Source organism: Haliotis rufescens, unplaced genomic scaffold (assembly GCF_023055435.1).
Source record: "Haliotis rufescens isolate VD_foot unplaced genomic scaffold, xgHalRufe1.0.p SCAF_23, whole genome shotgun sequence".
Classification (NCBI taxonomy): Eukaryota; Metazoa; Mollusca; class Gastropoda; order Lepetellida; family Haliotidae; genus Haliotis; species Haliotis rufescens.
Window position 1 is genome coordinate 3171234 of NW_025963924.1, and position 26643 is coordinate 3197876.

Sequence of the window (26643 nt, forward strand, 5' to 3'; positions counted from 1 at the left end):
GAGGTGGCTAATCTTGTCAACCAAAGACCTATTGGAAGAATTCCCAATGACCCAGATGACGGATCATATGTATGTCCAAATGATCTTCTTTTAGGACGTGCTACAAGTAGAGTTCCACAAGGTCCCTTTCAAGAAACAAGGAATCCACGCCACAGGTTTGAGTTTGTTCAGAGAATGGCTGATGTTTTCTGGAAGAGATGGATCAGGGATGTCTTTCCAACGCTTGTTCCAAGGAAGAAGTGGAATGTACACAGAAGAAATGTGAGCGTCAATGACGTTGTAGTTATGGCTGATCCTAATGCAGTTCGTGGACAGTGGAAGTTGGGAAGGATTGTGGAAGTGTACCCAGGGGCAGATGGACGAGTCCGAAATGTCAAAGTTAGGACAGTCAAAGGAGAGTTCCAAAGACCAGTCACAAAGATTGCCGTGTTGTATCCATCTGAGAGTTTTGACGAGGAATGATTAATGTGCATTTTGATGCGAATCCTTCGCATGGTGGGGAGAGTGTTTCGCTTACAACATTAATGCAAACGTATTTAGTTTGTATGGGCTTCTGAGTTGATGCTGTGTTGATTTTCATGTACTTAAGGAAGTACTTTCTTATGTTAGAGATGTTGAATATTTTGATGTTTGTTATGCATGTAAAACATGTGGAAAAAAAGGGAAAAAGAAAAGTATGTTTAGGTTGCGTTGTATGGGTGCGACTCGAACCAGTGTTGCGTGCATGTTGACATTCACAACGTCATTAATTAACAGTCAATTAGAGTTATGGTTCTTTGTGAGCAAGCGCGATAACCCTACTTGGCGTGGTGGGCATAAGGCCGGTTTTCTTTGCTGATGAAGGGGAAAATTTGTAAGTTACAGCAGACGTAAATCATTATTGTTGATGACTCATTACAGTTAGCATTTATTCATACATGTATGTAGCAGATAAGTACGCCTTATTCGGCGCTGTATGGACAGGACGTTAATTTATCATGCTTGTGTCTTCACTGCTTCAGACTTGAATAAACAAGAACCATTTCAAGACCCCTTCGATTTGTTCCTTTACCTCGCCAGGAAGATTAAGATAGCGTGAACACAATCAAGCGACAAATATTCATATTTTGTGAATAGGTTTTAAACTATGAATTACTTTTTGAGTTTTAATGCCGACCTGCAAGAATTCTGTTGAGAACTGTGCGTCGAAACATGTCTCTTCATTCAAGAAAACCCGCTAAAGTACGAAAACAATCACTTGTTCGACAATAGGTGACGTCACTCGAGTGCAGCGGAAGTTTACAGACGAGGTAAAGGAGGTCGTGCCTTTTATTGAGGACTTTTTTCTTTCGGAATTTAACTGAATTCTATTGTTGATACTGGTATAAAGCAGATTTTGAGTTTTGATTCACTCATCCCTCGAAATATCAGCAATGTCATCTTAACTGTTCGAAAATAGGATACGTCAGGATATATATATATGTGTCATGCACCCCATCCTGTCTTTCAGCTGATGAAGGTGCAATAGGTTGACCTGAACTGCGGTGTATGTATAATAGGCTACAATCCAGACTAATACTCCATGTCATACGACTATGTACATTTCCCAGTTACGCATGAAGTAATCTCGGCCTTTGACATAAAAGCAGCTGATATACGATCGGATTTATCAAGTAACAAACACAATGTCCTTTCCACCATGACAGCGGCGTGACCTACCTCGCTCCATGGCCCGATGTTCCAGATGAAGGGGCAGGGGTACTCGCTACATCGCCGCCGCACCTTCGGCTTGCTGTTGTTGTCACAGAGGTGAGAGGACACAGCCACACCCAGTCTGTCCGTGCAGGTCACTGACCTCTCCTTCCGACCAAATCCACAAGTCTTGGAGCACTGGCAGCAACAGGGCAGATATTAGCATACTGGTATTTATCATTTAACTTAAGCATTTATCCATGACATAAGCTTATGACATAAAAACATGTATGTCATACCCCAATGACATAAGTATGCAAATTAGATATGCAAATTAGATAACCGGAAGAGCGAGCGGTTTGATTTGAAACTATATATTATAAGTGAAGTTACACCAGAGATATAATCAGATTACACAGAATCGTTGTTGTTACCGTTATTAAAGTTTCAATTATTCTGCAAAAGTCTGTTCAAGTATTTTGTTTAAAATAATCCGAGGAACTTTTTTTCTCAGCGAATTGTTTATTTTGGTATACATGGCTATGGAAAACATGTATCACTACGTACGATCTATACGTAAGATTTTGACAAGTTGCTGATGTTAATGTTTAATGCAATTATTCCTTAATTTGGAAGCAAAAATGTGAAAATGATAAATAGAATTCATCACGAGTGTTTTTTAATATGGGAAATATCAACCTCGTCACGTTAATCAGTATTTGCCTCGCCAAAGGCTCGGCAAATACCGATTAACTAAGACTCGGTTGATATTTCCCATATTAAAAAACACTCGTGATGAATCCTCTATTTATCATGGAATGGAAAGTGTTATCAATGTGATAAGCCTATACAATAACTTTGGTATCAAAATCCGATAAATGTGGTGAGGTCAGCTAGCAGGACATTCCCAACAAGTTCAGGCTGGGGTTTCGGTAATGTGTGGTGATTCCGAAGACAAGAACAGCCAAAAATCATTAATAAATAGAGTGGTTCCCTCGACATTATATTCATATAGTTCTAAAATAATGTTTCCTTAAAACACATTATTTTCTCAACCATCAAGCATATTTTGTGATTATTTTTTGGTGTAAAACCTAAATAAGCACAACATATTTTCTCGGAGCATTATATACATGAACATGGTTGGCCCCTTAGAACAAGCAGGAGGGGTAGGACCTATTCTGCCTTGGAATAACATTGACTTTTTTTCACAAAACAGGTCTTCGTAAAATTGTCTAAATTTTGCAGGGGTGGTCGGGGAGCCTAGTGGTTAAAGCCTTTGCTCCTCCCGCCAAAGACCCGGGTTCGATTCCCGACATAGGTACAATGTGTGAAGCCCATTTCTGGTGTCCCCCGCCGTGATATTGCTGGAATATAGCTAAAAGCGGCGTAAAACCATACTCACTCACTCACTCTAAATTTTGCCTAAAATGTTCTCACCTCGGACCAGGGCCCTGGTTTCCACTTGAACTTCAAGCAAGTCTTTCTGTAACACTTCATTGAGGTTTGTGGCTTGGTCGCGTTTTGACACTGGTCCACATCCACGACCTCGTCTCGATTGATCATACACTTGACTTCCCTCCACTTGACTCCGACACCACATGACACAGAGCACTGCAGAACACAACAGATAGAAATGCTATACTGCCCCATTTTATTACAACAGCACAATCAACAAGTCTAATATCCACACCATCTATTGAGATAGACCTTGACCTTTAAACCTGCGAACAATGTCACCCCTTCGTGTAGAAGAGCACTCTTGGTTCTGGAGATTTTAACTATAGACAAAACAATATCAAACTGAAATGTCTTACATCAAGGGAGACAACTCCATTGGACCTATCTGTCTCTCTCCCTTTACACAGCAACTGTATTACAGAGGGATAACACACTCGGGTTGAGGTGGCCGCTGACTGGGACCCTGTGAAGATCTGGGGTAGAATAGGTCTTCAGCAACACATTCTTGCTGTAAAAGGCGACTATGCTTGTCATAAGAGACGACTAAATGGATCGGGTGGTCAAGCTCGCTGACTTGGTTGATGCATGTCATCATATCCCAATTGGGTGGATCGATGCTCATAATGTCAATCACTGGATTGTCTGGTTCAGACTCGATTATTCACAGACCGCTGTAATAAAGCCGGAATATTGCTGAGTGCAGCGTTAAATAGCAAACAAACTTGGACCCCAGTACCCATAGGACTACCCGGATCCATGATAGTCACGTGATATATTGTTTAATGACAAAAATTCACAAGAACTCCATGGTTACACTACAAGGCACTAATGTTCACGTATGCTTCCGTCAACTTCAGGGTATTCATGATCAGATCATTTTATACATGTATCTAAATATATCTTGTACCCAACTCTCGAGACCTACAGCGGATACACAGGCAGTCAGGTAACAGGGGTCCGGGTACGCGGGTAGAAAATTTGGACTCGCCCCAGCCCTGATAAACACACACATATGTAACGTGGGATTCAGCACAGTCGAGTCGAGCCTGGACCAGACAATCCAGTGATCGATATCATGAGCACTGATCTACGCAACTGGGATACGATGACTTGCATCAACCAAGTCAGCAAGCCTGACCACCTGATCCTGTTAGTCGCCTCTTACAGCAAGCATGGGTTGCTGAAGACCTATTCTAACCTGGATCTTCACAGGTTGTGTGAAACTGGAAAAGGTAACTATGAAGTTAGCCCCAAATTCTTAACAACTTTCTATTTTACCCCTGATAAATCGTTTCCAATTCAGTACTTCATTTCCTTCTAAAACAAGATGGCAACAGGTAAATTTTCCCCCTAATTATATCAACTGTCGATCTTCAAAACTATTTAACCGAAAAAACGATTTTCAAACCGTAAATAGTTTACAAACATTAACCGCCAGCACCTTGCTAAGTAAGCCTTATATATAACAGGTGGCATTTCAAAGACAAATTGTGGAGTTTTTGTTTAGCATTCCCGACATTGATTGAGAAGGTAATTCGGGGAACTTGAAGGGGCGTCTCCTTTAGTCTCTAGTCTCAGACAGCTTCCAGTGGATCCTCTCTTGTGGCGTTAATAAAACCAGGTCGTCTAAGGTCATGATTCCAGAGAACAAGCTGACTTTGTTAGGTTATTGGCTTGATGGCTTCATTATTTAGCATCACACAGCAGCTCAGGAATGTCTAGTGAATCTCCAACATTGGCTAAATTGCTTCAGGTGTCAACAAGTTCAGAAGCTTGGGTTTGTTTCTATGAAGTATTGGTTTTGGTTTTGTGATTGTTCGGATCAGTTCCAGCTTAAGTACATTGTGTATAAATGATGCTATCCTGCTTTTGTTTCTATGAAGTATTGGTGTTGGTTTTGTGATTGTTCGGATCAGTTCCAGCTTAAGTACATTGTGTATAAATGATGTTATCATGCTTTTGGTTTTATTGATAATTTAAAGTAACTAAAATTAGAATTATTCATATAACATTAGGGACCTATCATTTATTATAGAGGGGGTAGCTCACCAACAAATACGAGAGTCTCGAGAGGAGGGTCATAAAAAATAGTACACATATTTTGGGGAGGGTCATGAAAAAATGTACAAGGACATGGTGAGGGTCTTCCAAAAACATGACAAGGGGAGGGTCATTATTTTCAGTACATAAGTAAATCAGAAACCTCTGACCCATCCCCCAGTCTGTAATAAATGACTGGTCCCTTCTGTTTAAGCTGTAGGAAGGTGAAACAATCATGACTGACTGTAAATTACGAAGTGAGTGAGTGAGTATGGTTTTACGCCACTTTTAGCAATATTCCAGCAATATCGCGGCGGGGGGCACCAGAAATGGGCTTCACACATTGTACCCATGTCGGGAATCGAACCCGGGTCTTCGGCGTGACGAGCGAACGCTTTAACTACCAGGCTACCCGCCCACCCCATAAATTACAAAGAAATTTATCAATGTAAAATAAATATAAGAATTAGAAAATGCTTGCTGATCGGAAGGTTCTCTGCTTAATGCCTCTGATCATGCAGGGTTTTAAATAAGCATATCATGTCAATCAAACACAGCATTTGTCCTTACAACTGATTCACTATCTGTATAATAATGGTGAAAAAAAGAAAATGACAAGAAATATTTATGTATTTAAAAAAGTTTTTTTGCTGGATGCCTGTTATGATGACTATAGTATTCATATTAGTGTCTCATACAGAGACAAGTAGTCATATTAGTGTCTCATACAGAGACATGTATTCATATTAGTGTCTCATACAGAGACATGTATTCATATTATGGTCTCATACAGAGACATGTATTCATTTTAGTGTCTCATACAGAGACATGTATTTATATTAGTGTCTCATACAGAGACATGTATTCATATTAGTGTCTCATACAGAGACATGTATTCATATTAGTGTCTCATACAGAGACATGTATTCATATTAGTGTCTCATACAGTGAGAGAAACAAAAATATCCGAAAACACCCAAGTAAGTCTACAATATGTTGGCAAGCCTAGACACCATCAACATGAAGAAATTCTCTAAGCACCTTTCCATAACATATCAAACAGAGTTGTTTTTTTAAACAAATATTTTCATTTCATAACTCAATGTTAGTTTCTACTCATATCAAAGTCACAGCAGAATTGGTGTATTTTATATACATATATAATGATGGCACTAGAAACAGTTACACAAGGGATGGCAACCATCAGTGAAGTTCAGCAATGATTCCATCAATATTCTCCGCGATACGTCACGTGTCTTACGTACATGTCCCGATATCTCCCTATCAGCATGTCTGATTGGCTATTTTAGTCCAGTATCGTGATCTAGTCCATCTGCAGAGAGATATTTGGATATCCCCTTCCAAGCTTTTATATTCCTTAATACAAAAGAGCTTTATTTGATACCGGTTCCCTCTGTCCTACTGTTTATGTAAACCTCCCACTTCAGCAGCAGAGGAATTCCGGCCTGCATCTTTATTTTATCATACAGTGAAAGGTCGACCTGCCCCGTCCCGTTCATTTCCCCCAAACAGGCCGCAGAGCAAAGGATCTGTAGAAATTCACATATCATGGAATTATCGGTAAATTCTCTGAGTAGATTTTGTTTTCTGACCATGGACCAGAATCACAATTCTGGCAAATCAGCCATCTGAGGTTTACCCTGACCTACAAAACTAGGGGTCCACAGGACCGCCAATTACTAATTTCATGGGTCCTTACTGGCAATATGAGGGTCCTGTAAAGTAAAGAAATGGTGTAGTGTAGTGTATTGTAAGATTTAAGAATTACTTTACAGGAACTTTATATTTCTTGTCGAGAATTTGGTTCAATGAGTATTATCATGCGTTCCTTGAGACACAATATATATTTTTTTCTGTGTCTATTCTATATGTTTGTGTGTACTCAACACACATTTCTGTGTCTATTCTATATGTTTGTGTGTACTCGACACACATTTCTGTGTCTATTCTATATGTTTGTGTGTACTCGACACACATTTCTGTGTCTATTCTATACGTTTGTGTGTACTCGACACACATTTCTGTGTCTATTCTATACTTTTGTGTGTACTCGACACACATTTCTGTGTCTATTCTATATGTTTGTGTGTACTCGACACACATTTCTGTGTCTATTCTATATGTTTGTGTGTACTCGACACACATTTCTGTGTCTATTCTATATGTTTGTGTGTACTCGACACACATTTCTGTGTCTATTCTATATGTTTGTGTGTACTCGACACACATTTCTGTGTCTATTCTATATGTTTGTGTGTACTCGACACACATTTCTGTGTCTATTCTATATGTTTGTGTGTACTCGACACACATTTCTGTGTCTATTCTATATGTTTGTGTGTACTCGACACACATTTCTGTGTCTATTCTATATGTTTGTGTGTACTCGACACACATTTCTGTGTCTATTCTATATGTTTGTGTGTACACGACACACATTTCTGTGTCTATTCTATATGTTTGTGTGTACTCGACACACATTTCTGTGTCTATTCTATATGTTTGTGTGTACTCGACACACATTTCTGTGTCTATTCTATATGTTTGTGTGTACTCGACACACATTTCTGTGTCTATTCTATATGTTTGTGCGTACTCAGCACACATTTCTGTGTCGTGTAAAACCAGGAACCAAATTTTGACATATTGCCAAATTACCGGTGCTTTAATTATTCCAATTCAATATATCTGAAAATCTATTTTTTGTAATATTGGTTCCATATAAATTAAAAAATTCAGAGACTCTATTTTCTTCTTCCGTTTATGGTTTAGACCAATTGGAGCCAAAACACACAATCATAAAACAAAATAAAAATAGCTAAAGTTTATTTCATTTGTCTGACCACTCCATCTATGAGTTCTAGAAAAAGATACAACTTCCAAAATTATACAAAACTAAAGCAGCTGTTAACTTTCAAATATACATTGATCAAATCCATCATATGTAGTTTCAAGCCACTGAGCCACTTACAAAGCCTTCTCAGACTTAAATACTACATGTTGATGCACAAAGTATGAGAACCTCCTACACTTACAACAGTATTAACATTTATTTTTTCCCAATAAACCAAGCAATCCAAAAAGTATGTATAAATATGAGCTGCACAAACTCATTTGACCATCTTCCCAAGGCAAGGGCGTTATCTGACTATAAAAGTCCAATTTCCACCCTTGCCGAACGAGGTTTGAATTTCCAGGCTTGACTGTAGCACCACCAGTGGCTATTACAAGTTATGTCACTTCTATGCCCCTTCTATTGACCAACCAGATTCCACCTCTCATATCATGTGCATTGACTTCAAACAAAATGGCCGCGCTCAGTCTTATCGATAATTAAAATATATATTGAAATGCAATGGGCCAAATTAATTACCTCGCAAAGTGCAAATTATTTAACCACCTTGATTAAAAACATGAAAAGATTTGAAAAATATCTGTCGACGCCCAGTTGGCGGTACACATGCTTTGGAAATCCTGCAGTCACCCGAAATCTGCACGTTGAAATCCATGTTGTTTACGAACCGGATGTCTAGTTTGTTATGCAAATTTGATTGGACTATGCATAGACTCGTTAGTCCAGCTAAAATATAACTCCAGAATTCCAGTCTAGTTCTGCAAGTGTAAAAACTTGACTTTAATAGTCAGTTAACACCCTTGCCTCAGGAAGATGTAATTTGACCGACTTTAGTAAAGCTAGCTGTCTACCAAACATCTTGTGATATTCTCTGACATTGGGTTCTGGAAATAAAATCACTTTTTGTCCACAGGTAGACACAAGGTAATTATATTTGAAAGAAATTGTCGGAAGCTTGCAGATAAATTTACGGATTAAATTCAGAAAAGGAAATATCTATCAAGAAAGAAAGAAAGAAAATGTGATTTACTTGATTTCTTTTTAACCGAAATAATTGCATTGGAATCATGATGAATTTGTCTTGAGAGTGAGGTACACCATCCCAGAGGAGGAGGGATGATCCCCATCACACCTGTTACACCTCGCTGCCGCCGCCACCACCAAAAAGCCAGAATAGACCGATGTCTGGAATACCAGGAACTGACGGCATGGATTGACGCACAACCACAAACATAAATAGAACTGCCCAACTTTGTAGAAGATCAATTTGACTTTTGATGCAATCCACTGAAGATAGTTTATCTAATGACAAGTAATGATGGGTATATACATTATGTCCCTAAGTGTTGGCAGTTCTGTTTATACATGTATACCATTCCAAGGTGGAAAATATAACATGCATGAACATTTTCAGTTTGCTTGCCTTCATTCAAGCAATGAACCATAAACCAAACAACAATCATTGTATACAACATATTTTCTCCAGTCAAATCTGCATTAAATCTTTTCAGTTTCAGTCAATCCTGCATCAAACCTTCCAACCTCCAGTCAATCCTGCATTTCAAAACCTTTTTAACCTCAGTCAATTCTGCATCAAACCTTTCAAACCTTGGTCAATCCTGCATCAATCGTTTTTAATCTCAGTCAATCCTGCATCAAACCTGTGTAGGCTCCAGTCAATCCTGCATCAAATCTTTGTTACCTAAGTCAATTCTGCATCAAACTGTTTTAACCTCATTCAATTCTACATCAAACTGTTTTAACCTCAGTCAATTCTGCATCAAACTTTTTCAAACCTTGGTCAATCCTGCATCAAATGTTTTTAATCTCAGTCAATCCTGCATCAAACCTTTGTAAGCTCCAGTCAATCCTGCATCAAATCTTTGTTACCTTAGTCAATTCTGCATCGAAATGTTTTAACCTCAGTCAATCCTACATTAAACATTTTTAACCTCCAGTCAATCCTGCATCTCAAACCTAAAATGTTTAACCTTAGCCAGTCCTGCATCTAACTTTTCTTTTAAGATTTAAACTTCACTTTTTACGTCGAATACGGTATGTATAATCCATGATAGGCAAATACTGATTTGAAAACTCTTTGCTTTAAGGTGATGGAGCACTATGCATTGAAGCTGCAGGCAGACTAGTCCTGCAGTACATGGTAGCTTGAAGCTGATAAACAGCAACATTTATTTCTCATTAGCATCTCAGCCTTTCACTTGAGGGGAGATAAGAACATGGTGGGATCCAACTATCCCAGGCACAGGGTTGTCAGGTGTTTGTATCTGTGATCACAACTGTCTTCAACCCCAAAACAGTCCCACATTCTCTGTGATATAGTACATGATCTCTACAACTCTGAACTGGTATAACCTGATAACAGGTCTGCAGAGAGTCTCCTATGAATATACATATTTAAGGACAGAGTTATCTATTTTGACACTGCACTCAGGTGTACCTGAGATTACCTTCCATCCAAAGTGCTTATGTGAGCTCTTTAATTTTGAAAGTTCTCACCTCCTGAGGCAGTGATTAATGGCTACAAGATGAGGACTTTCTTTATTCACTGATGTCTCTTCTAATGATTACATGTACATGTACAGCATTCTGTAGGGAGGTAGATCCTTCCACACATCTTGCTGCATGTGTAAACTAGTGATGCATGTGTTAACAAGTGATGCATGTGTAAACTAGTGATGCATGTGTAAACTAGTGATGCATGTGTAAACTAGTGATGCATGTGTAAACTAGCGATGCAGATGTAAACTAGTGATGCATGTGTAAACTAGTGATGCATGTGTAAACTAGTGATGCATGTGTTAACAAGTGATGCATGTGTAAACTAGTGATGCATGTGTAAACTAGTGATGCATGTGTAAACTAGTGATGCATGTGTAAACTAGTGATGCATGTGTAAACTAGTGATGCATGTGTAAACTAAGGATGCATGTGTTAACTAGGGATGCATGTTTAAACTAGTGATGCAGATGTAAACTAGTGATGCATGTGTAAACTAGTGATGCATGTGTAAACTAGTGATGCATGTGTAAACTAGTGATGCATGTGTAAACTAGTGATGCAGATGTAAACTAGTGATGCAGATGTAAACTAGTGATGCAGATGTAAATAAGTGATGCATGTGTAAACTAGTGATGCATGTGTAAACTAGGGATGCATGTGTAACTAGTGATGCATGTGTAACTAGTGATGCATGTGTAACTAGTGATGCATGTGTAAACTAGGGATGCATGTGTAACTAGTGATGCATGTGTAACTAGTGATGCATGTTTTAACTAGTGATGCATGTGTAAACTAGGGATGCATGTGTAACTAGTGATGCATGTGTAAACTAGTGATGCATGTGTTAACTAGGGATGCATGTGTAAACTAGTGATGCAGATGTAAACTAGTGATGCAGATGTAAATAAGTGATGCATGTGTAAACTAGTGATGCATGTGTAAACTAGTGATGCATGTGTAAACTAGTGATGCATGTGTAAACTAGTGATGCATGTGTAAACTTGTGATGCAGATGTAAACTAGTGATGCAGATGTAAATAAGTGATGCATGTGTAACTAGTGATGCATGTTTTAACTAGTGATGCATGTGTAAACTAGGGATGCATGTGTAACTAGTGATGCATGTGTAACTAATGATGCATGTTTTAACTAGTGATGCATGTGTAAACTAGGGATGCATGTGTAGCTAGTGATGCATGTTTTAACTAGTGACGCATGTGTAAACTAGGGATGCATGTTTTAACTAGTGATGCATGTGTAAACTAGTGATGCATGTTTTAACTAGTGATGCATGTGTTAACTAGTGATGCATGTGTAAACTAGGGATGCATGTGTAAACTAGTGATGCAGATGTAAACTAGTGATGCATGTGTAAACTAGTGATGCATGTGTAAACTAGTGATGCAGATGTAACTAAGTGATGCATGTGTAACTAGTGATGCATGTTTTAACTAGTGATGCATGTGTAAACTAGGGATGCATGTGTAACTAGTGATGCATGTGTAACTAGTGATGCATGTTTTAACTAGTGACGCATGTGTAAACTAGTGATGCATGTGTAAACTAGTGATGCATGTGTAAACTAGTGATGCATGTTTTAACTAGTGATGCATGTGTTAACTAGTGATGCATGTGTAAACTAGTGATGCATGTGTAAACTAGCGATGCAGATGTAAACTAGTGATGCAGATGTAAACTAGTTATCCAGATGTAAACTAACAAGTGATGCAGACATAAACTAGCGATGCAGTTGTAAACTAGTGATCCAGATGTAAACTAGCTAGTGATGCAGTTGTAAACAAGTGATGCAGTATTCCAGCTACTCCGCGATAGCCTATAAATAATTGAGTCTGTGGTTGACGGCATGAGCAGCTACCCTGCTGAGCTACCACATAGGCATCCTGGTAAGATTGTGACCAACCAATCCTCAATTCAGGCAACATGGTGTAGTGGGGATCTATTTTTCAACCATTTCCCTCCAGGGGTTAGTGAGAGTTGTGAATCACTGACCTTGCTCCATCGACCCTTGTTCCAGTGGGGACAATGACCTCGGGCACATCGCTTGGTGTTGCGGGGCATCTTCTTGCTGCAGGTCGAGGTGGGCTGAGTGGTGTTGGTCTGGTCAACACACACCACCACTCTCTGTCTCTGGCCAGAACCACAGGTGGCGGAACACTGCAAAGTTAACACAACATACATCAGTTAATGTTACAGACACAGGTTATGTAACAGGTATTGTTTATGAAGTATAGCTTATGCTACAGGTATAGTTTATGTTATAGTGAGTAGGGTTTAACGCCAATTTTTTAACATTATTCCAGTTATATCACGGCGTGTCAGCATAATGTGGGAGGAAAGTCTGAATTGATGTAGGTCTGAGACGTTTACCACTTCGGTGAAACCCACAAGCACGGGTATGGTGCTGACAAACCTAGAAACATAATCGGGGCGAACAGGGATTCGAACCCACAATCATAAGGTTTCTGGCTTGCCCAAGGGACACAACTCTGCACAGCGAATAGTGGCACCTTAGATGACTGGGCCGCCCATGCCCCGAGTTTATGTTTCAGGTAGACTTTATGCCACAGGCATAGTTTACGTTACAGGTATAGTTTGGGTCTGAGGTAGAGTTTAAGTAACAGGTATAGTTTATGTAACATGTATAGTTTATGTAACTTGTATAGTTTATGTTGCAGCGATAGTTCATATTATATCCATAGTTTCTGTTACATCCATAGCTTATGTTACAGGTATAGTTTATGTCTAAGGTAGAGTTTATGCAACATGTATAGTTTTTGTTACAGCCATAGTTTATGTTACCAGTAAAGTTTATGTAACGGATATAGTTTATGCAACATGGATATAGTTTTTGTAACAGCCATAGTTTATGTTACAGCCATAGTTTATGTAACAGGTATAGCTTATCTTACAGGCATATTTTATGTAACAGGTATAGTTTACGTAACAGGTATAGTTTATGTAACAGGTATAGTTTATGTTACAGGTATAGTTTATGTAACAGCCATAGTTAATGTAACAGGTATAGTTTATGTTACAGGTATAGTTTACGTAACAGGTATAGTTTATGTTACAGGTATAGTTTATGTAACTGGTATAGTTTATGTAACAGCCATAGTTAATGTAACAGGTATAGTTTATGTTACAGGTATAGTTTATGTAACAGGTATAGTTTATGTTACAGGTATAGTTTATGTAACTGGTATAGTTTATCTTACAGGTATAGTTTATGTAACAGGTATAGTTTATGGTACAGGTATAGTTTATGTAACAGGTATAGTTTATGTAACTGGTATAGTTTATCTTACAGGCATATTTTATGTAAGAGGTATAGTTTAAATAACAGCCATAGTTTATGTTATGTTTATGTTATGTGAGCTCGAAGTTGAAATTATTATAACATCAAGACAGAACATGAAAAGAGATAGGACTTCAGGCTTCGAGTGACTTTCCTATAACAAAGTACTTGTGATAACCACAGCTGAATATTTAGAATCAACCAAACACCAATTCCATTAAACCAGGAACGCTGCTTGGGATTAATCTCCACCCCCTTGTTTGAAGAACACCAGGGGAGAAATCTGTTCTGCATCAACTCGAAAGACAAGACAATCATACATGATGGGATAGCAATGGATCCAGTTCAAAGTTCCAAAACAACATTCTCGAAAATGTAACCAACAGCGCTAATTACCACCAGCAGGTATTCTTCAGACAATAGAGACACAAGATTCAGGACAGGGTTATGTAAACATGAAAACAGAAAAAAGTCTTGGTGTACGTTACATAGGGTGTTCCCTGTTTTCTTGTATGTTCAAGATATTTCTTGTTGCCCTCATTTGAATTCTTTTATGAATTAGTTTGATGTTTGTAAGGAACCTCTTTTATCCAGAGTATCATGGCGCCATTGTACAAAGCAATCTTAGCACTAAGATGATCGTAACTCTAATACCTTAACATAGACTTACGACAGCTGTAGCACTATGTTTTTTTTGTACAACGGCACCCAGATCTCCATTGTATTATGATAAATATCCCTATTTCTCACCATAGCCTCATTTCGGAAGTTTTTTTGTTTGTTTGTTGTTTAACGTTGCACTTAGCAATATTCTAGCTATATGACAGCGGTCTGTAAATAATCAAGTCTGGACCAGACATTCGAGTGATTGACATCATGAGCATTGATCCATGCAATTGGATGGTGATGACATGCATCAACCAAGTCAGCGAGCCTGACCACCCGATCCCGTTAGTCTCCTTTTACGGCAAGCATGGGTTGCTGAAGACTTGTGGTTAAAGTGTCACACCATGACAAGCATAGTCTCCTTTTACGGCAAGCATGGGTTGCTGAAGACCTATTCTTCCCCGGATCTTCACGGGTCTCATTTCGGAAGTGACGTCATCACCTCCATTCCTCTATCATAACTGAGCACAGAACTTTGCCTGCTCTTGGGAGTATAATTTGATTTGATTGTTACACATAGCATTGCTCTATTCCAAACGGAGTCAAAATACGCTATGTCAGTAGATGGGTCCTGAGTTTGTTTGTTTTGTTTGTAGTTTAACACCACACTCAGTAATATTCCAGCTAATTGATGGATACGATGACATGCATCAACCAAGTCGGGAGCCTGACCACCCGATCCCGTTAGTCATGTTCTTATGTCAATTATTTTCATTGCGTTTTATTCAAATAATAATGTTAATAATAGACCATGTATACAACACAACACTATGCATCAATTAGGGATGAAGATAAGGATCCACGATCTTGAATAAAATGGGGTGCACATAAATGCTACATCAAGTAACACATGAACACATGAGGGACTGACACAAGTCAGGTGTTAGGTGTCAGAATACACCATCACAAATAAAATCCATATGATTATGCTATAAAACTGCTTAGAAAATACCTCAAAATCCATCAAAGATAAAGAATTATCACAATAATATCCACATCTAACGAAGTAATCAGTTAAAGCTTAGCAAACAACCTGAACTGAAAAATTCAAAATCTTTACAATCATTCTGTATAATAACAATGTTTTACAAATGAGCTTGAAAATAATGCTAAAAAATATATAATGAATACCCCAGACCCTGTGCTTCAGAAAATTGCATGATATATCAAATAAAAATATGATTAATAATTCAGAAAACCACCCACGTTGAAAAGCAATTAGCTTTTCAGACCACACGATGTTAACACTTGCATTTTGTAATATGACCTTGAAATGAACATGTCTACTGAACTAGCTATCCGATGGTGAGAAACTCCCACGTGTCATCATTCATTACCAACCAAGGCAAGATACAAGCGGCAACAACCTCAGCATCCTCATTAATTGTTTTTTATCACATGATGAAAGCATCTGATAATCACTAAACCCCATCGAACGCTGATAACGTGCGATCCCATGTGGCCTCATCATGAGAGGTAAATGGCCTATTTCTACATAATAGATAAATATTGTGACAATTATATTCACATTTTTCACAATTTATGATGGAATGGGAGCAAACCACACACGCTTTAATATCCATAATTTAGGTTCATAACCCCAAATGACCTTGTAGCATGACCTTGGCATACTTAATCATAAAGGTCACAGATATTTTTGTATGATTAATGTTGGCAATATACACAATGACAGCAAGGATAAGCTGATGTATTTACAACTAACTGGTGTAATTCTCAAGCACTTCATAATTTACAACAAAATGGCATCTTCTCTTTTACAGCAACATAAACAAACTATGGTAAACATCTGAAAATTACCCATAGCGTTATCCATCGGCAAATGTACATATGCTCTGACGTCTGACCTGACAAAATATGATAGACACTATGGCCGATTGAGAGAGAGTGTCAAAGATAAAAAAGTGCAATTCGGTGATTGTAATGATACCAATGGAAATATTATGACACGTTCTGTAACTGATATGAATTAGTATCGCTGTGTAAACATAAATTAATCCTAATTCATCAGCAATGGAATCTCTTCACCCTTCATCAAGGCAGAGGAGGACGCTGTAGATAATGGAGACAAAATGGCAATTTCTAACGCCAATGTTATCGGCTCACCAATTAGTCATTTCTTACTCCGTACCACAGAAATTGAATGACTCTTCTGTACTGGAATCTAACCATCCATTGATTAACAGTGAGTGAGCGAGTGAGCGAGTGAGCGAGTGAGCGAGTGAGTGAGTGAGTGAGTGAGTGAGTGAGTGAGTGAGTTTGGGTGAGTGAGTGAGTGGATGGGTGAGAGTGAGTGAGTGAGTGAGTGGGTGGGTGAGTGAGTGAGTGTGTGAGTGAGTGAGTGTGTGAGTGAGTGAGTGAGTGAGTGAGTGAGTGAGTGAGTGAGTGAGTGAGTGAGTGAGTGAGTGAGGCCAGGTTAATCTCCATCCCACAATCCACAGAATCAAGGACGATGTGCAGAGCATGATAGATGGGACCAAGAACAAAGCAGCCATATTGAAAAATCAAATGGTATTTCAAAACATCCTTATATATGTTCAAGGTTTCCTTTCAAAGCCACTAGAATCCTACTGTAAGCATTCTATTCGCAGACCCTAAGTGTACCTGCATCAAAATCATGACCAGAACCCATACCTGGACGCCACTACAAACCAACATGCATGCCAGACAATTCCTCCTTAACAGGTTGCTGTATGTGGGGTTGTTCTATTGGGAATTAGTTGCCTTCCGAAGCTAGATGAGGCTGCAGACAAGTCCTCCTTGGAGATTAGATAATTGCCTCATCTGAGAGGAGAAGGGGGTGTTTGGTGAGTTGTGGAGGAATGGGGGTACATTACACTTGTATGATGGAAGAGGGGGCCCACCTGAACAGTCACAACCTTGTCTTGTATTACTGATATACTACACAGTTAATACTGGGTCTAGAAACATGTTCCTGACATTGGACATGTATATGTTAAACTTCCACACACTCATCCACAGAGATTATTAGCCAAGTACATTTCCGAATTGGAAAAACGACATATTGGGAATACAAATTGTACCATGGAGCCTTCGTGTTGTTTTATAAGTAAAGATAACTGAAAAAAAGTTTTTTTTTAAATAGTTTCATTTCAGAGACATACATTTTTAATTTATACTGGGCAAGGCAAAGCAGGGAGAAACAGTAAACCCTATTTGCCATAATACAACTTTTTCGATAATGGTTTCCAGACAATAAATATACCTCTATTACACTTCTGTTTTCTGTAAACATTCTGTAATATACAGAAAATATATACTGTCATGAAAATTTCCACTTGAAGATTGGTAACAGACTGCCAAGGAGTTGGTCGGGGGGTGCTTATTGGGCTTATTACCTTGACTACGGTATGAGTAAAGTGGTTGAGACCTTGTTGTAGGCCTCCTGTTTAACCAGGGTGTATACATTGGTGTCAGCTGTATATATACAGGCGGAGGGAGCTGACCACACCGGCAACCGGCCATCTGGACAGAGGCCGCCTCTCACGCCGGGGTCATGTATTTGCCATGGGCTTCATTCCACTAGAGAGACCAATCAGCTTACTTCTTTAATTTACTCCTTTTCCAGTAGGAAGATGTTCTCATGAAACCAGAAATTCACTGTCACCCTCAAACAGTCAAAACTGCAACTCTTGATCTCTCACATGCAAACAGTTAATGTCAGTCAGGGTACCGACCTCAATGAAAACAAGTAATGTCATCTTTTATCAGGGTACCCTGACCTCCATGAAAACAAGTAATGTCATCTTTTATCAGGGTACCCTGACCTCCATGAAAGCGAACAATGTCAACCCACACAGTGCACCGTTATATTCATCAGAGGACTCCATATGCATGCAATCATCAACAAGACACCCTTTAAGTTGAATCTAGGGAAAATATATTTCTTCATATCAAAACAATTCCGACCATTCAGGAACTCCACTGTAACCTCTAATATGCCAACTTACTGACAATGATTCATCTGTCTAATCAAACAATATGTCATAAAACAACACAAGAGCACAACACAAATATTGCAGTGAATTAACCCAATTGTCCACACTTACAATGAAAGTATTATTCCCCCACGAACAAAACCCCATCAATTCCTTCCTGTCATGCCCAACGAAACTGTTCTCAAACAGAAACATATCAAACCAATATATAGAAACGGAAGGCAGTTCAGTGCCCGAATCTTTGCATCGTGACCCAGCAACATGTGTGAGTTGGTGTTGGCTGTGTACCACCAGGGGGCGCCACCATGCGCTACTGTGTCAGACACATGTGTCCACGATATGTCATAACACAGTAAGGTCATTGTATCTTTATACAGAGGGTCTCCCAACCTCACTACTGGCCTGGCCATGTACTTCCCACATGTACAATACAACAGTGTAGCTCAATAACATATCGCAGTTTGTAGTTTACTGACACAGCTTTACAAAGAGCAGATTAACAGGACTTACTTCATATAATTATTTATATGAGTTCATGACTGATTATTTTGTGACAAATATTCTGGTACTGATCTAAATATAACACTTTTACAAAAATTATGAAGACAATCTTGCCTTATTGTATTTTGATCATATCTGAAATTGTAAACACAAAAACTAAGACAAAAGAAAATGTCATACTCTAATTAATCCTCCTTGTTTTCTTGTTTGTTGTTTAATGCCCACTCAGCAATATTCCATATATATGACGGCGGTCTGTAAATAATCGAGTCTGGACCAGACATTTCAGTAATTGACATCATGAGCATCAATCCACACAATGGGGATACAATGACATGCATCAACCATGCCAGCGAGCCTTATCACCGGATCCTGTTTGTCGCCTCTTACGACAAGCATCGTCGCCTTTTATGGTGAGCATGGGTTGCTGAAGACCTATTGTAACCAGGATCTTCATGGGTCCCCTAACTAATCATATGTGTAAGAAATCACTTTCTCTACAAGATGATGAAACAGTATTTTCAATTTAAGGCAAATTATGTGTGGATTTGATGATAAATAGAAAATGTACAACATCACGGATAACAAATTCTGGTTTATTGCATCAGCCATAATATCATCCATGAAGTTCCAAGTTTTCTTATTCACTCACCAAATTCTAGAATGCCAATTAAACAGTTTGTAGATTTGATATGGCTCCAAATAATTGCAGAATCAGAAACACGTTTTTCCCAAAGTCATGGCATACTTAAATTTTCCTCTCAACACTGTCTTGAATAAATGATTGAATGTTAACCAATTTTCCTCCACAAAGAAAAGAGTACTTACTGACTACTTCTAGTCACATTAGCTTAAGAAAGTGAAGTGCTTTCATGGTGGCTGGTTGTTGATAGGAAGGAAAGGAGATGGCGTGTTTTATATTCAGAGCAACATGACGACCACTCTAACCAGTAATCTCAGATATTAGGAAGAACTTTTTACTCAGATGAATATTTGTTTGGATAAACCGAGTTGATTTCATCACTTGTCTAGATGAGGGGAGAGTCTTGCAGATTCTGCTGAGAGGGAGGAAGACGTTTATTACCTCAGCTTTACAGCTGTGTGATTCCAATACAGGGGACTACCATGGGGGTGATCAAGGGGGGTTAGAATGGGTGAGGGGGGTGGGGGTTGCTTTTGGATTGACAGGAGTTGTACTTTGCTGAGGGGGTAGTAGATTGTTGGAACAGCCACATGAGGTAGCATTGTCCTATGATTGATGATGCTTCAGGGGAGGAGAAAGGAAGAGCTTGACAACAGGTGGTTGGCAGGGTCTGTAAGTGGTCCAGCTCCTCCCTCACTCCACCCATGACGATGGGAAAGCATGTGATGCTTCTAGGGGGACGTCCTTCATAGCACATGTACTTACAAATGACCAATGAGATGGTTGCTTTTGGTTGCCAAGCGACATCCCCATGGCCCAGCCTATGGGAATATCCCTGATTCAGCAAGCAGTGTTCTGATGGACTTTTACGGCAGTTTAGTTAATAAATTATAATTACATGATCGTATAGTATTTCAGGGTCAAAGGTCACGCAGGGGAAGTTTTAAAAAAATGTTTGTAGGTGAGAGGCACCGCCTATGGGTGCCTCCCACCTCACTTGATTGGACAAGAAACGGTACACATCACCGATTGGGCAAATATTGACAAAATCAGCAGGAAAGGGTGTAAAGGAAAGACAATTGATAATAATTAGCAGGTGCAGAAGAAAGTCGATATATGGAGTGATCGGACAGGAAGTAGACAATGGGGGCGTTGTCCGAGCCATGATGGAAAACGAGTAAGCCAATTCTCCTCTCCACGAGGTCTCTCGTACCTCTACATCACAGGGCTAGCCTAGCTGTGCTGTACAGTACTGCTTAGCCAGCTTAGCGGTCGACTTACTACAGAACAGCAGTGGGGTGCTATAAGATTGGAGGCTCTGTCCCTCACATCAAACCACTGGTAGGGGAATTGGAGACTTGTGACATGGGGAAATATTATCAGACACTTAAACATTGCATATTGGTTTTCATAAACATGTAATACGTATTTTTCACAAGTTCTTGTTTATACATTTGTTTCAATACTGAAAAAATATTAAAATTGTTCCATAAATTTTCGCACACAATGTTGAAAGAATATTTTGAGTTTCATCATAGTCATAAGTAAAGTTAATTTCCCTTTTGAACTGCACTTGCATAGTTATCAGCAATCAGCAAATGTGAGACTTTTCATCCCCAAACTGTTAAATGTACAGTGAGATTTATCACTATAAAGAGTCAGCTTAAATTATATACATATATCAATGCTGATACATTATGCTGATTTTTGGCACACATAGAATCTGGGGCTACTCCAAATAACAAAGACAAAAATCATCATGATTAACAATATATCAACAATACAAAACCCATCATAAAACTGAAAATATATATACACCACCAGAGTAACATAGAGCAACCTTCCTTCATTACAAACTTATATGACATATATCCAGGTAATGTGACTGAACGTTAAGTGAACTTGTATTAACCATAACAAAATACAGCTTATATTACTTTTTAATAATAATAATAATAATAATAATAATAATAATAATAATAATAATAATGATAAAAAATAACTGTATCTTTTGGTATGATATATTAATCATATGTGTATATAAATATGTAAGAAAAAATAAGTTTTTTATACAATAAAAATACGGAACCTCTATAACAGGTGTGAAGAAAGGATGAAAAATGTTCCTGGTGCACAATACCAGTGCTGAATACTAAATATTGCATTCATTGCTATAACAACCAGTTGGTATATAACAATTGGACTAACATTTACATGTGCTACAATATTTCAAAAACATTACTTTACATCTTTATGAAGTCCTGTAATACTGAATATTTATACAAAAATAGATTAACAAAGTTGGACATGGTTTACTGCCTATATACATATCATTGTCAATCAGAGAGTGTGGCCATCGTCTAGCATTAGGAAATGAAATGCACGAGTTGTCATGGTGATGATTAATGTATACACAGGATAAACATATCAGAAATTGCAAACAAATTTCTCCCTCTTCCACAACTTGTATTGATTATACCAAATGTAGGACCCATTGAAGATTCATGTGGACACACACACACACACACACACACACACACACACACACACGCAGATATTGTGAGAACCCAAGTAACCTGATGACATCCCATCTCACAAGGACCTGAACACAACACACCTCACAAGGACCTTAACACAACCCATCTCAAAGACCTTAACACAACCCATCTCAAAGACCATAACACAACCCATCTCACAAGGACCTGACTACAACCCATCTCACAAGGACCTGTCCACAACCCATCTCACAAGGACCTGTCTACTTCAGGTCAACTTGACCACAATACAAGTAGAGAACTTAATGACTTCGATCAAAAGTGGTTTTCCTTTAAACGTGATCCAAAGTATCTACTCCACTGAAGCTTGTGACAAGTCATGACTCCCAACATTCTTGCCAAGTCCCAATCAATCAAAGGACAATTTAACCACTGTGAATAACCCTGCAACAGAATGAGGTGGGCCACCAGAAGAGTACCATCCCCACCCCACCTGCCCCACCCCACCTACCCCACCCCATCCATCCCACTCTACTCCCTTCAGCCTTAGGCAGACGCAATCATCATCAAATTACAAAATGCTTGTCTACACCAGATAAAATCCGAGGTAACACACATCTAAATCTGCCTTTACATCAACCTCAATGCAGGTTTACATAAGTGCCAATTCAGCAGGCCAACTAGCTGAGAAAGCACATGTTGAGTTTGCCAATTCCTCACAACCGGTACATTTCCACGTTTCCACGTGTTTCACATGGTTCTACAACATAAGCGGGTCAGGTTATCAACACCGGGGAAGCTGGAGCTGTGTGACCTTCCTGGTGACCTTGCTGGCAACAAGCCCACTGACACACACCAGACACGCGCCAATCTGGCAGTCACTCAAACCACAATCAAACCGCAATCAAACATCAATCCAACATAGTCTACACGGGGCAGAGAACCATTATCAAAGCTACGCCAGAGTACGATGGAATTTTAAACATAATGCCTTCCAGTCCGTCGCATAGATTAAGCCACGGGTCTTCTAAACAGATACTGTATCAAATTTGGTCATCCAAAATACCCAGGCGATTTCTCATCCCCTGTCTCAGTGGTCAAGACATAAACCTGATTCATATCCCTCAGCGCCAGAACCAAGGGTATTAAATGGGTAAATATTAGTTTGGCTCATGTCTGTATTGGCCTTAAGAAAGCGATGAAGCTGTGCTTCTTTTCAGTTTGGCATTCTTGGTGTATATCTGATGTAGACAGACATGTACGTATTATTTTTATACTTCCTGAAATCAGACAAGTGGTGCCGTATTACATTATTTTACTCTTCTTTTTTTGTCATTAAAGATGCAGCTCCTTCAAACTGAAACTTGACAACTGAAGACTTTAAAAAAAAGAAGAATAAATGAATCATGTTCTTTTGCAAATGACATAAGTATTAATCAGGCAATTAACAAAAATGCCACAGAAAACATTTCATGGAATTTATGAGAAACTAAGACAAACTCCTGAATGTTCTTGTTCCCATGCACACCCTTAGATGTTGATAACTAGTTGACGAGACAAGATGATGCCTTGCACCTGTTACTGAGTTAATTAGAGATACTACTTTCCTGCCTGCTTATTCCGTGTCTTCTTTTTTCAGAGAAGTCATGGAGGAGGGAACCAGTTGCTATACTTTAGTTCACAGCATCTCAGTAATATGTTATTACTTTTCAACAATGTTTCATCATTACTGCAGCAGCATTTTTTTATTTCAGCAACATCACTGCAATATTTCAGCAATATCAAGCCAATATTTCAACCCTATCTCAGCAATATTTTCTAAAAACTAAATTCAGCAATGTCTCAGCAGTATTGCAGATTTATCCAATAAGCTACCATTGTGACCATCAAATCCCCATATTTTCCACTCATTACATGTGGGATGGGTACTGGGTTTGATGCTGCTGTGAACAGTATTCCAGTTATATCAGGAGGAAAGCCCGAAGTGATGCAGGGGCGAACAGGGAATTGAACCTGTGATCATAGGTTTCTAGCATGCCTAAAGGACGCAACCCTGAACAGCGAATTGCATCACCTTAGATGACTAGGACACCCGTGATGGATCTGAAGTCCATATCAACAGATAACATGGTACAACTCACTGGTGAAACCAAATGTGTATATTAACAATGATGGCATGTTCTGACTTGTTTCAAATACTTTAATAATCATAGTAATCCTTAAGTATAAACACTGTTTATAGTTTCACCAGAATTATCAAGCCATCATATCAAGCTAAATTTAAAGGCTGACATAACAGACTACACTCCTGTGAACTGGTTCACTTAAAATACTATCAGTTGCATGGCAAATAGCATCAATATTATTGGCTATTCCTTATCAGTTGTGTGGCAAATAGCATCACTATGATCCCCTATTTCTTCAAGCCTTCGCATGGTGTACTTCTTTGATTTCTAGAAATATGCCACTTGTATTTTCGCAAGAATATTTTTTCTATCTAAATATTTACCAGATACATTGAGTATGTCAGGCCTTTCAGTGAAAGATGAGATCATATTTTGACAACAAATTTCAAAAGATGTGTATTGCTAGATATTCTATTTGATTTGAGAGGTTGCTGATGAATGATAACAGGAGAAAAACACTTTTGCCTTTGACAGACTATCTTGATTAAGATTCTGTTTATTTAACTAAAGCAAGTCGAAAACCTTTTTCAACATTTGTTTATGATGCCTGACGTGCCAAAAGGAAGTAAGTTATCATTACAAAAAGAAAAGTTCTTTTTGGTCAAATATCCTTTACACTCTAACTGATAAACAAACATTTATTGAAGCTGTCTTGCCAAATATTTCTTTCACTATGTATAACTATATTTAACACAAATTTCACGCCATAAAAGCGTTACATGCATGTTTCAGATGTGAATACTTTGCTGAAACACGTTCCATCGTTCATGGCATAGTTAGAACCACTGGAAACTGATCCCATATTTGTTTATCTCACTTCAGCTGGACCAACTAATTGTCATACGGATGAGACAGAACTATTTTGCAAAATTGTAAATCATTTTTGAGTGTTTGATTAATCTAGGCTCAACTTGATTTGTTTAACTTGCTGTTGTTTATGCAGCACTCTGCATAATGGCCTGCAAAAAATCTAATCTGGACCAGACAATGCAGTGATTGTTATTGTGAGTAATGACCCACCCCAATGATACTCCATCTGCCATGTCTCCGATATTGACCACTTGATCGATTTGGTCGCATCTTCCGAACAGCAAAGGTTGCTGGGGACCTAATCTAACCAGGAACCCTCACAAGGGCTAAAGCGGAAAATCATTTTGGTTTTGGTTTTCATGTGTTTTTAGGCAAAAACAATTTCTCTATTAACACATGACAACATTTTGTAAATTTTGTTTATATTTTGCTGCTTGTAGAATTGTGCTGACCAGGAAGATGGGTAAACAGTGAAGCAAAAAGGTCTGGCCTCATCAGTGAGGTGACATGTGGTACAGCTTTCTCGGTTTTGCTAAACAAATTAAACATCATGACTCTTATTGGTCATTTTGTCATGAAATGCCACATCATGAATATTTTGTTAAAATATGTATAGTTCTTTTGTTCTTGTTTATTTATTTGTTTGTTTGTTTGTTGGTTAATGCCGCACTCAGCAATATTCCAGCTACATGTATATGACAGCAGTCTGTAAGTAATCGAGTCTGGACCAGACAATCCACTGATTGACATCAAGAGCATCTGTCCACGCAATTGGGATACTATGACATGCATCAACCAAGTCAGCGAGCCTGACCACTTGATCACGTTAGTCGCCTCTTACAATAAGCATAGTCGTCTTTTACGACAAACAAGGGTTGCTGAAGGCCTATTCTACTCCAGATCTTCATGGGGCTAAAATATGTAAAGGGTACTTAGCTCTGTCTTGAATCAATAATAAACCTTTCCCATAATTTGCCTGCACACCTTTTATCTAGTCCAAATACACCTTTAACCTATTTCCATCTGTTTTTATTTAAAACAACCATTCTTGGTGTTCCAACTCGCTCAGGCAACGGTACCGATGGTAAAGAAAAACTCTCACTCACTGAAACACCCTCATGAAACAATACACAAACTCGTACCACTGTCTCAATGGAAACTTTACACATCAACATATGAATGAAATCATCATAACACACCAAGGCAAATTTGCACTCATCATCTCTGTGATGGGGAACATCAAGCCTTTCAACCTTCAGTGATTTCATTTTGATATCAATATATATCAATTCACATATTTGAAGCCTAATCGTTGACCATATCAGACAACATGACAACCCTTCTTGAGGGGCCTGTTTACAAGAGGATAGGGATCTCAGAGTAGCCCCTTGCTGCACCATCAACAAACTATTGCAAGAACAGGAACAGGAACAGGAACGAGGAGTCAGTTGATTTCAGAAGACTATAAACAGTTCAGTCACA

At 38.7% G+C, this 26643-nt stretch overlaps 1 protein-coding gene across 2 annotated transcripts in view; it reads right to left on the reverse strand.

Annotated features, from left to right (window-relative positions):
- The window catches only part of LOC124121768 (A disintegrin and metalloproteinase with thrombospondin motifs 9-like), a 168047-nt gene that overhangs the window by 19095 nt on the left and 122309 nt on the right, over positions 1–26643 (reverse strand). For both annotated transcript variants that reach the window (XM_046484832.2, XM_046484833.2), the window contains 3 exons: positions 12578–12742; positions 3112–3285; positions 1699–1869 (listed from right to left, as the gene is read on the reverse strand). In XM_046484832.2, the coding sequence (XP_046340788.1) occupies positions 1699–1869; positions 3112–3285; positions 12578–12742 (510 nt within the window). The remainder of the gene's footprint in view (positions 1–1698; positions 1870–3111; positions 3286–12577; positions 12743–26643) is intronic.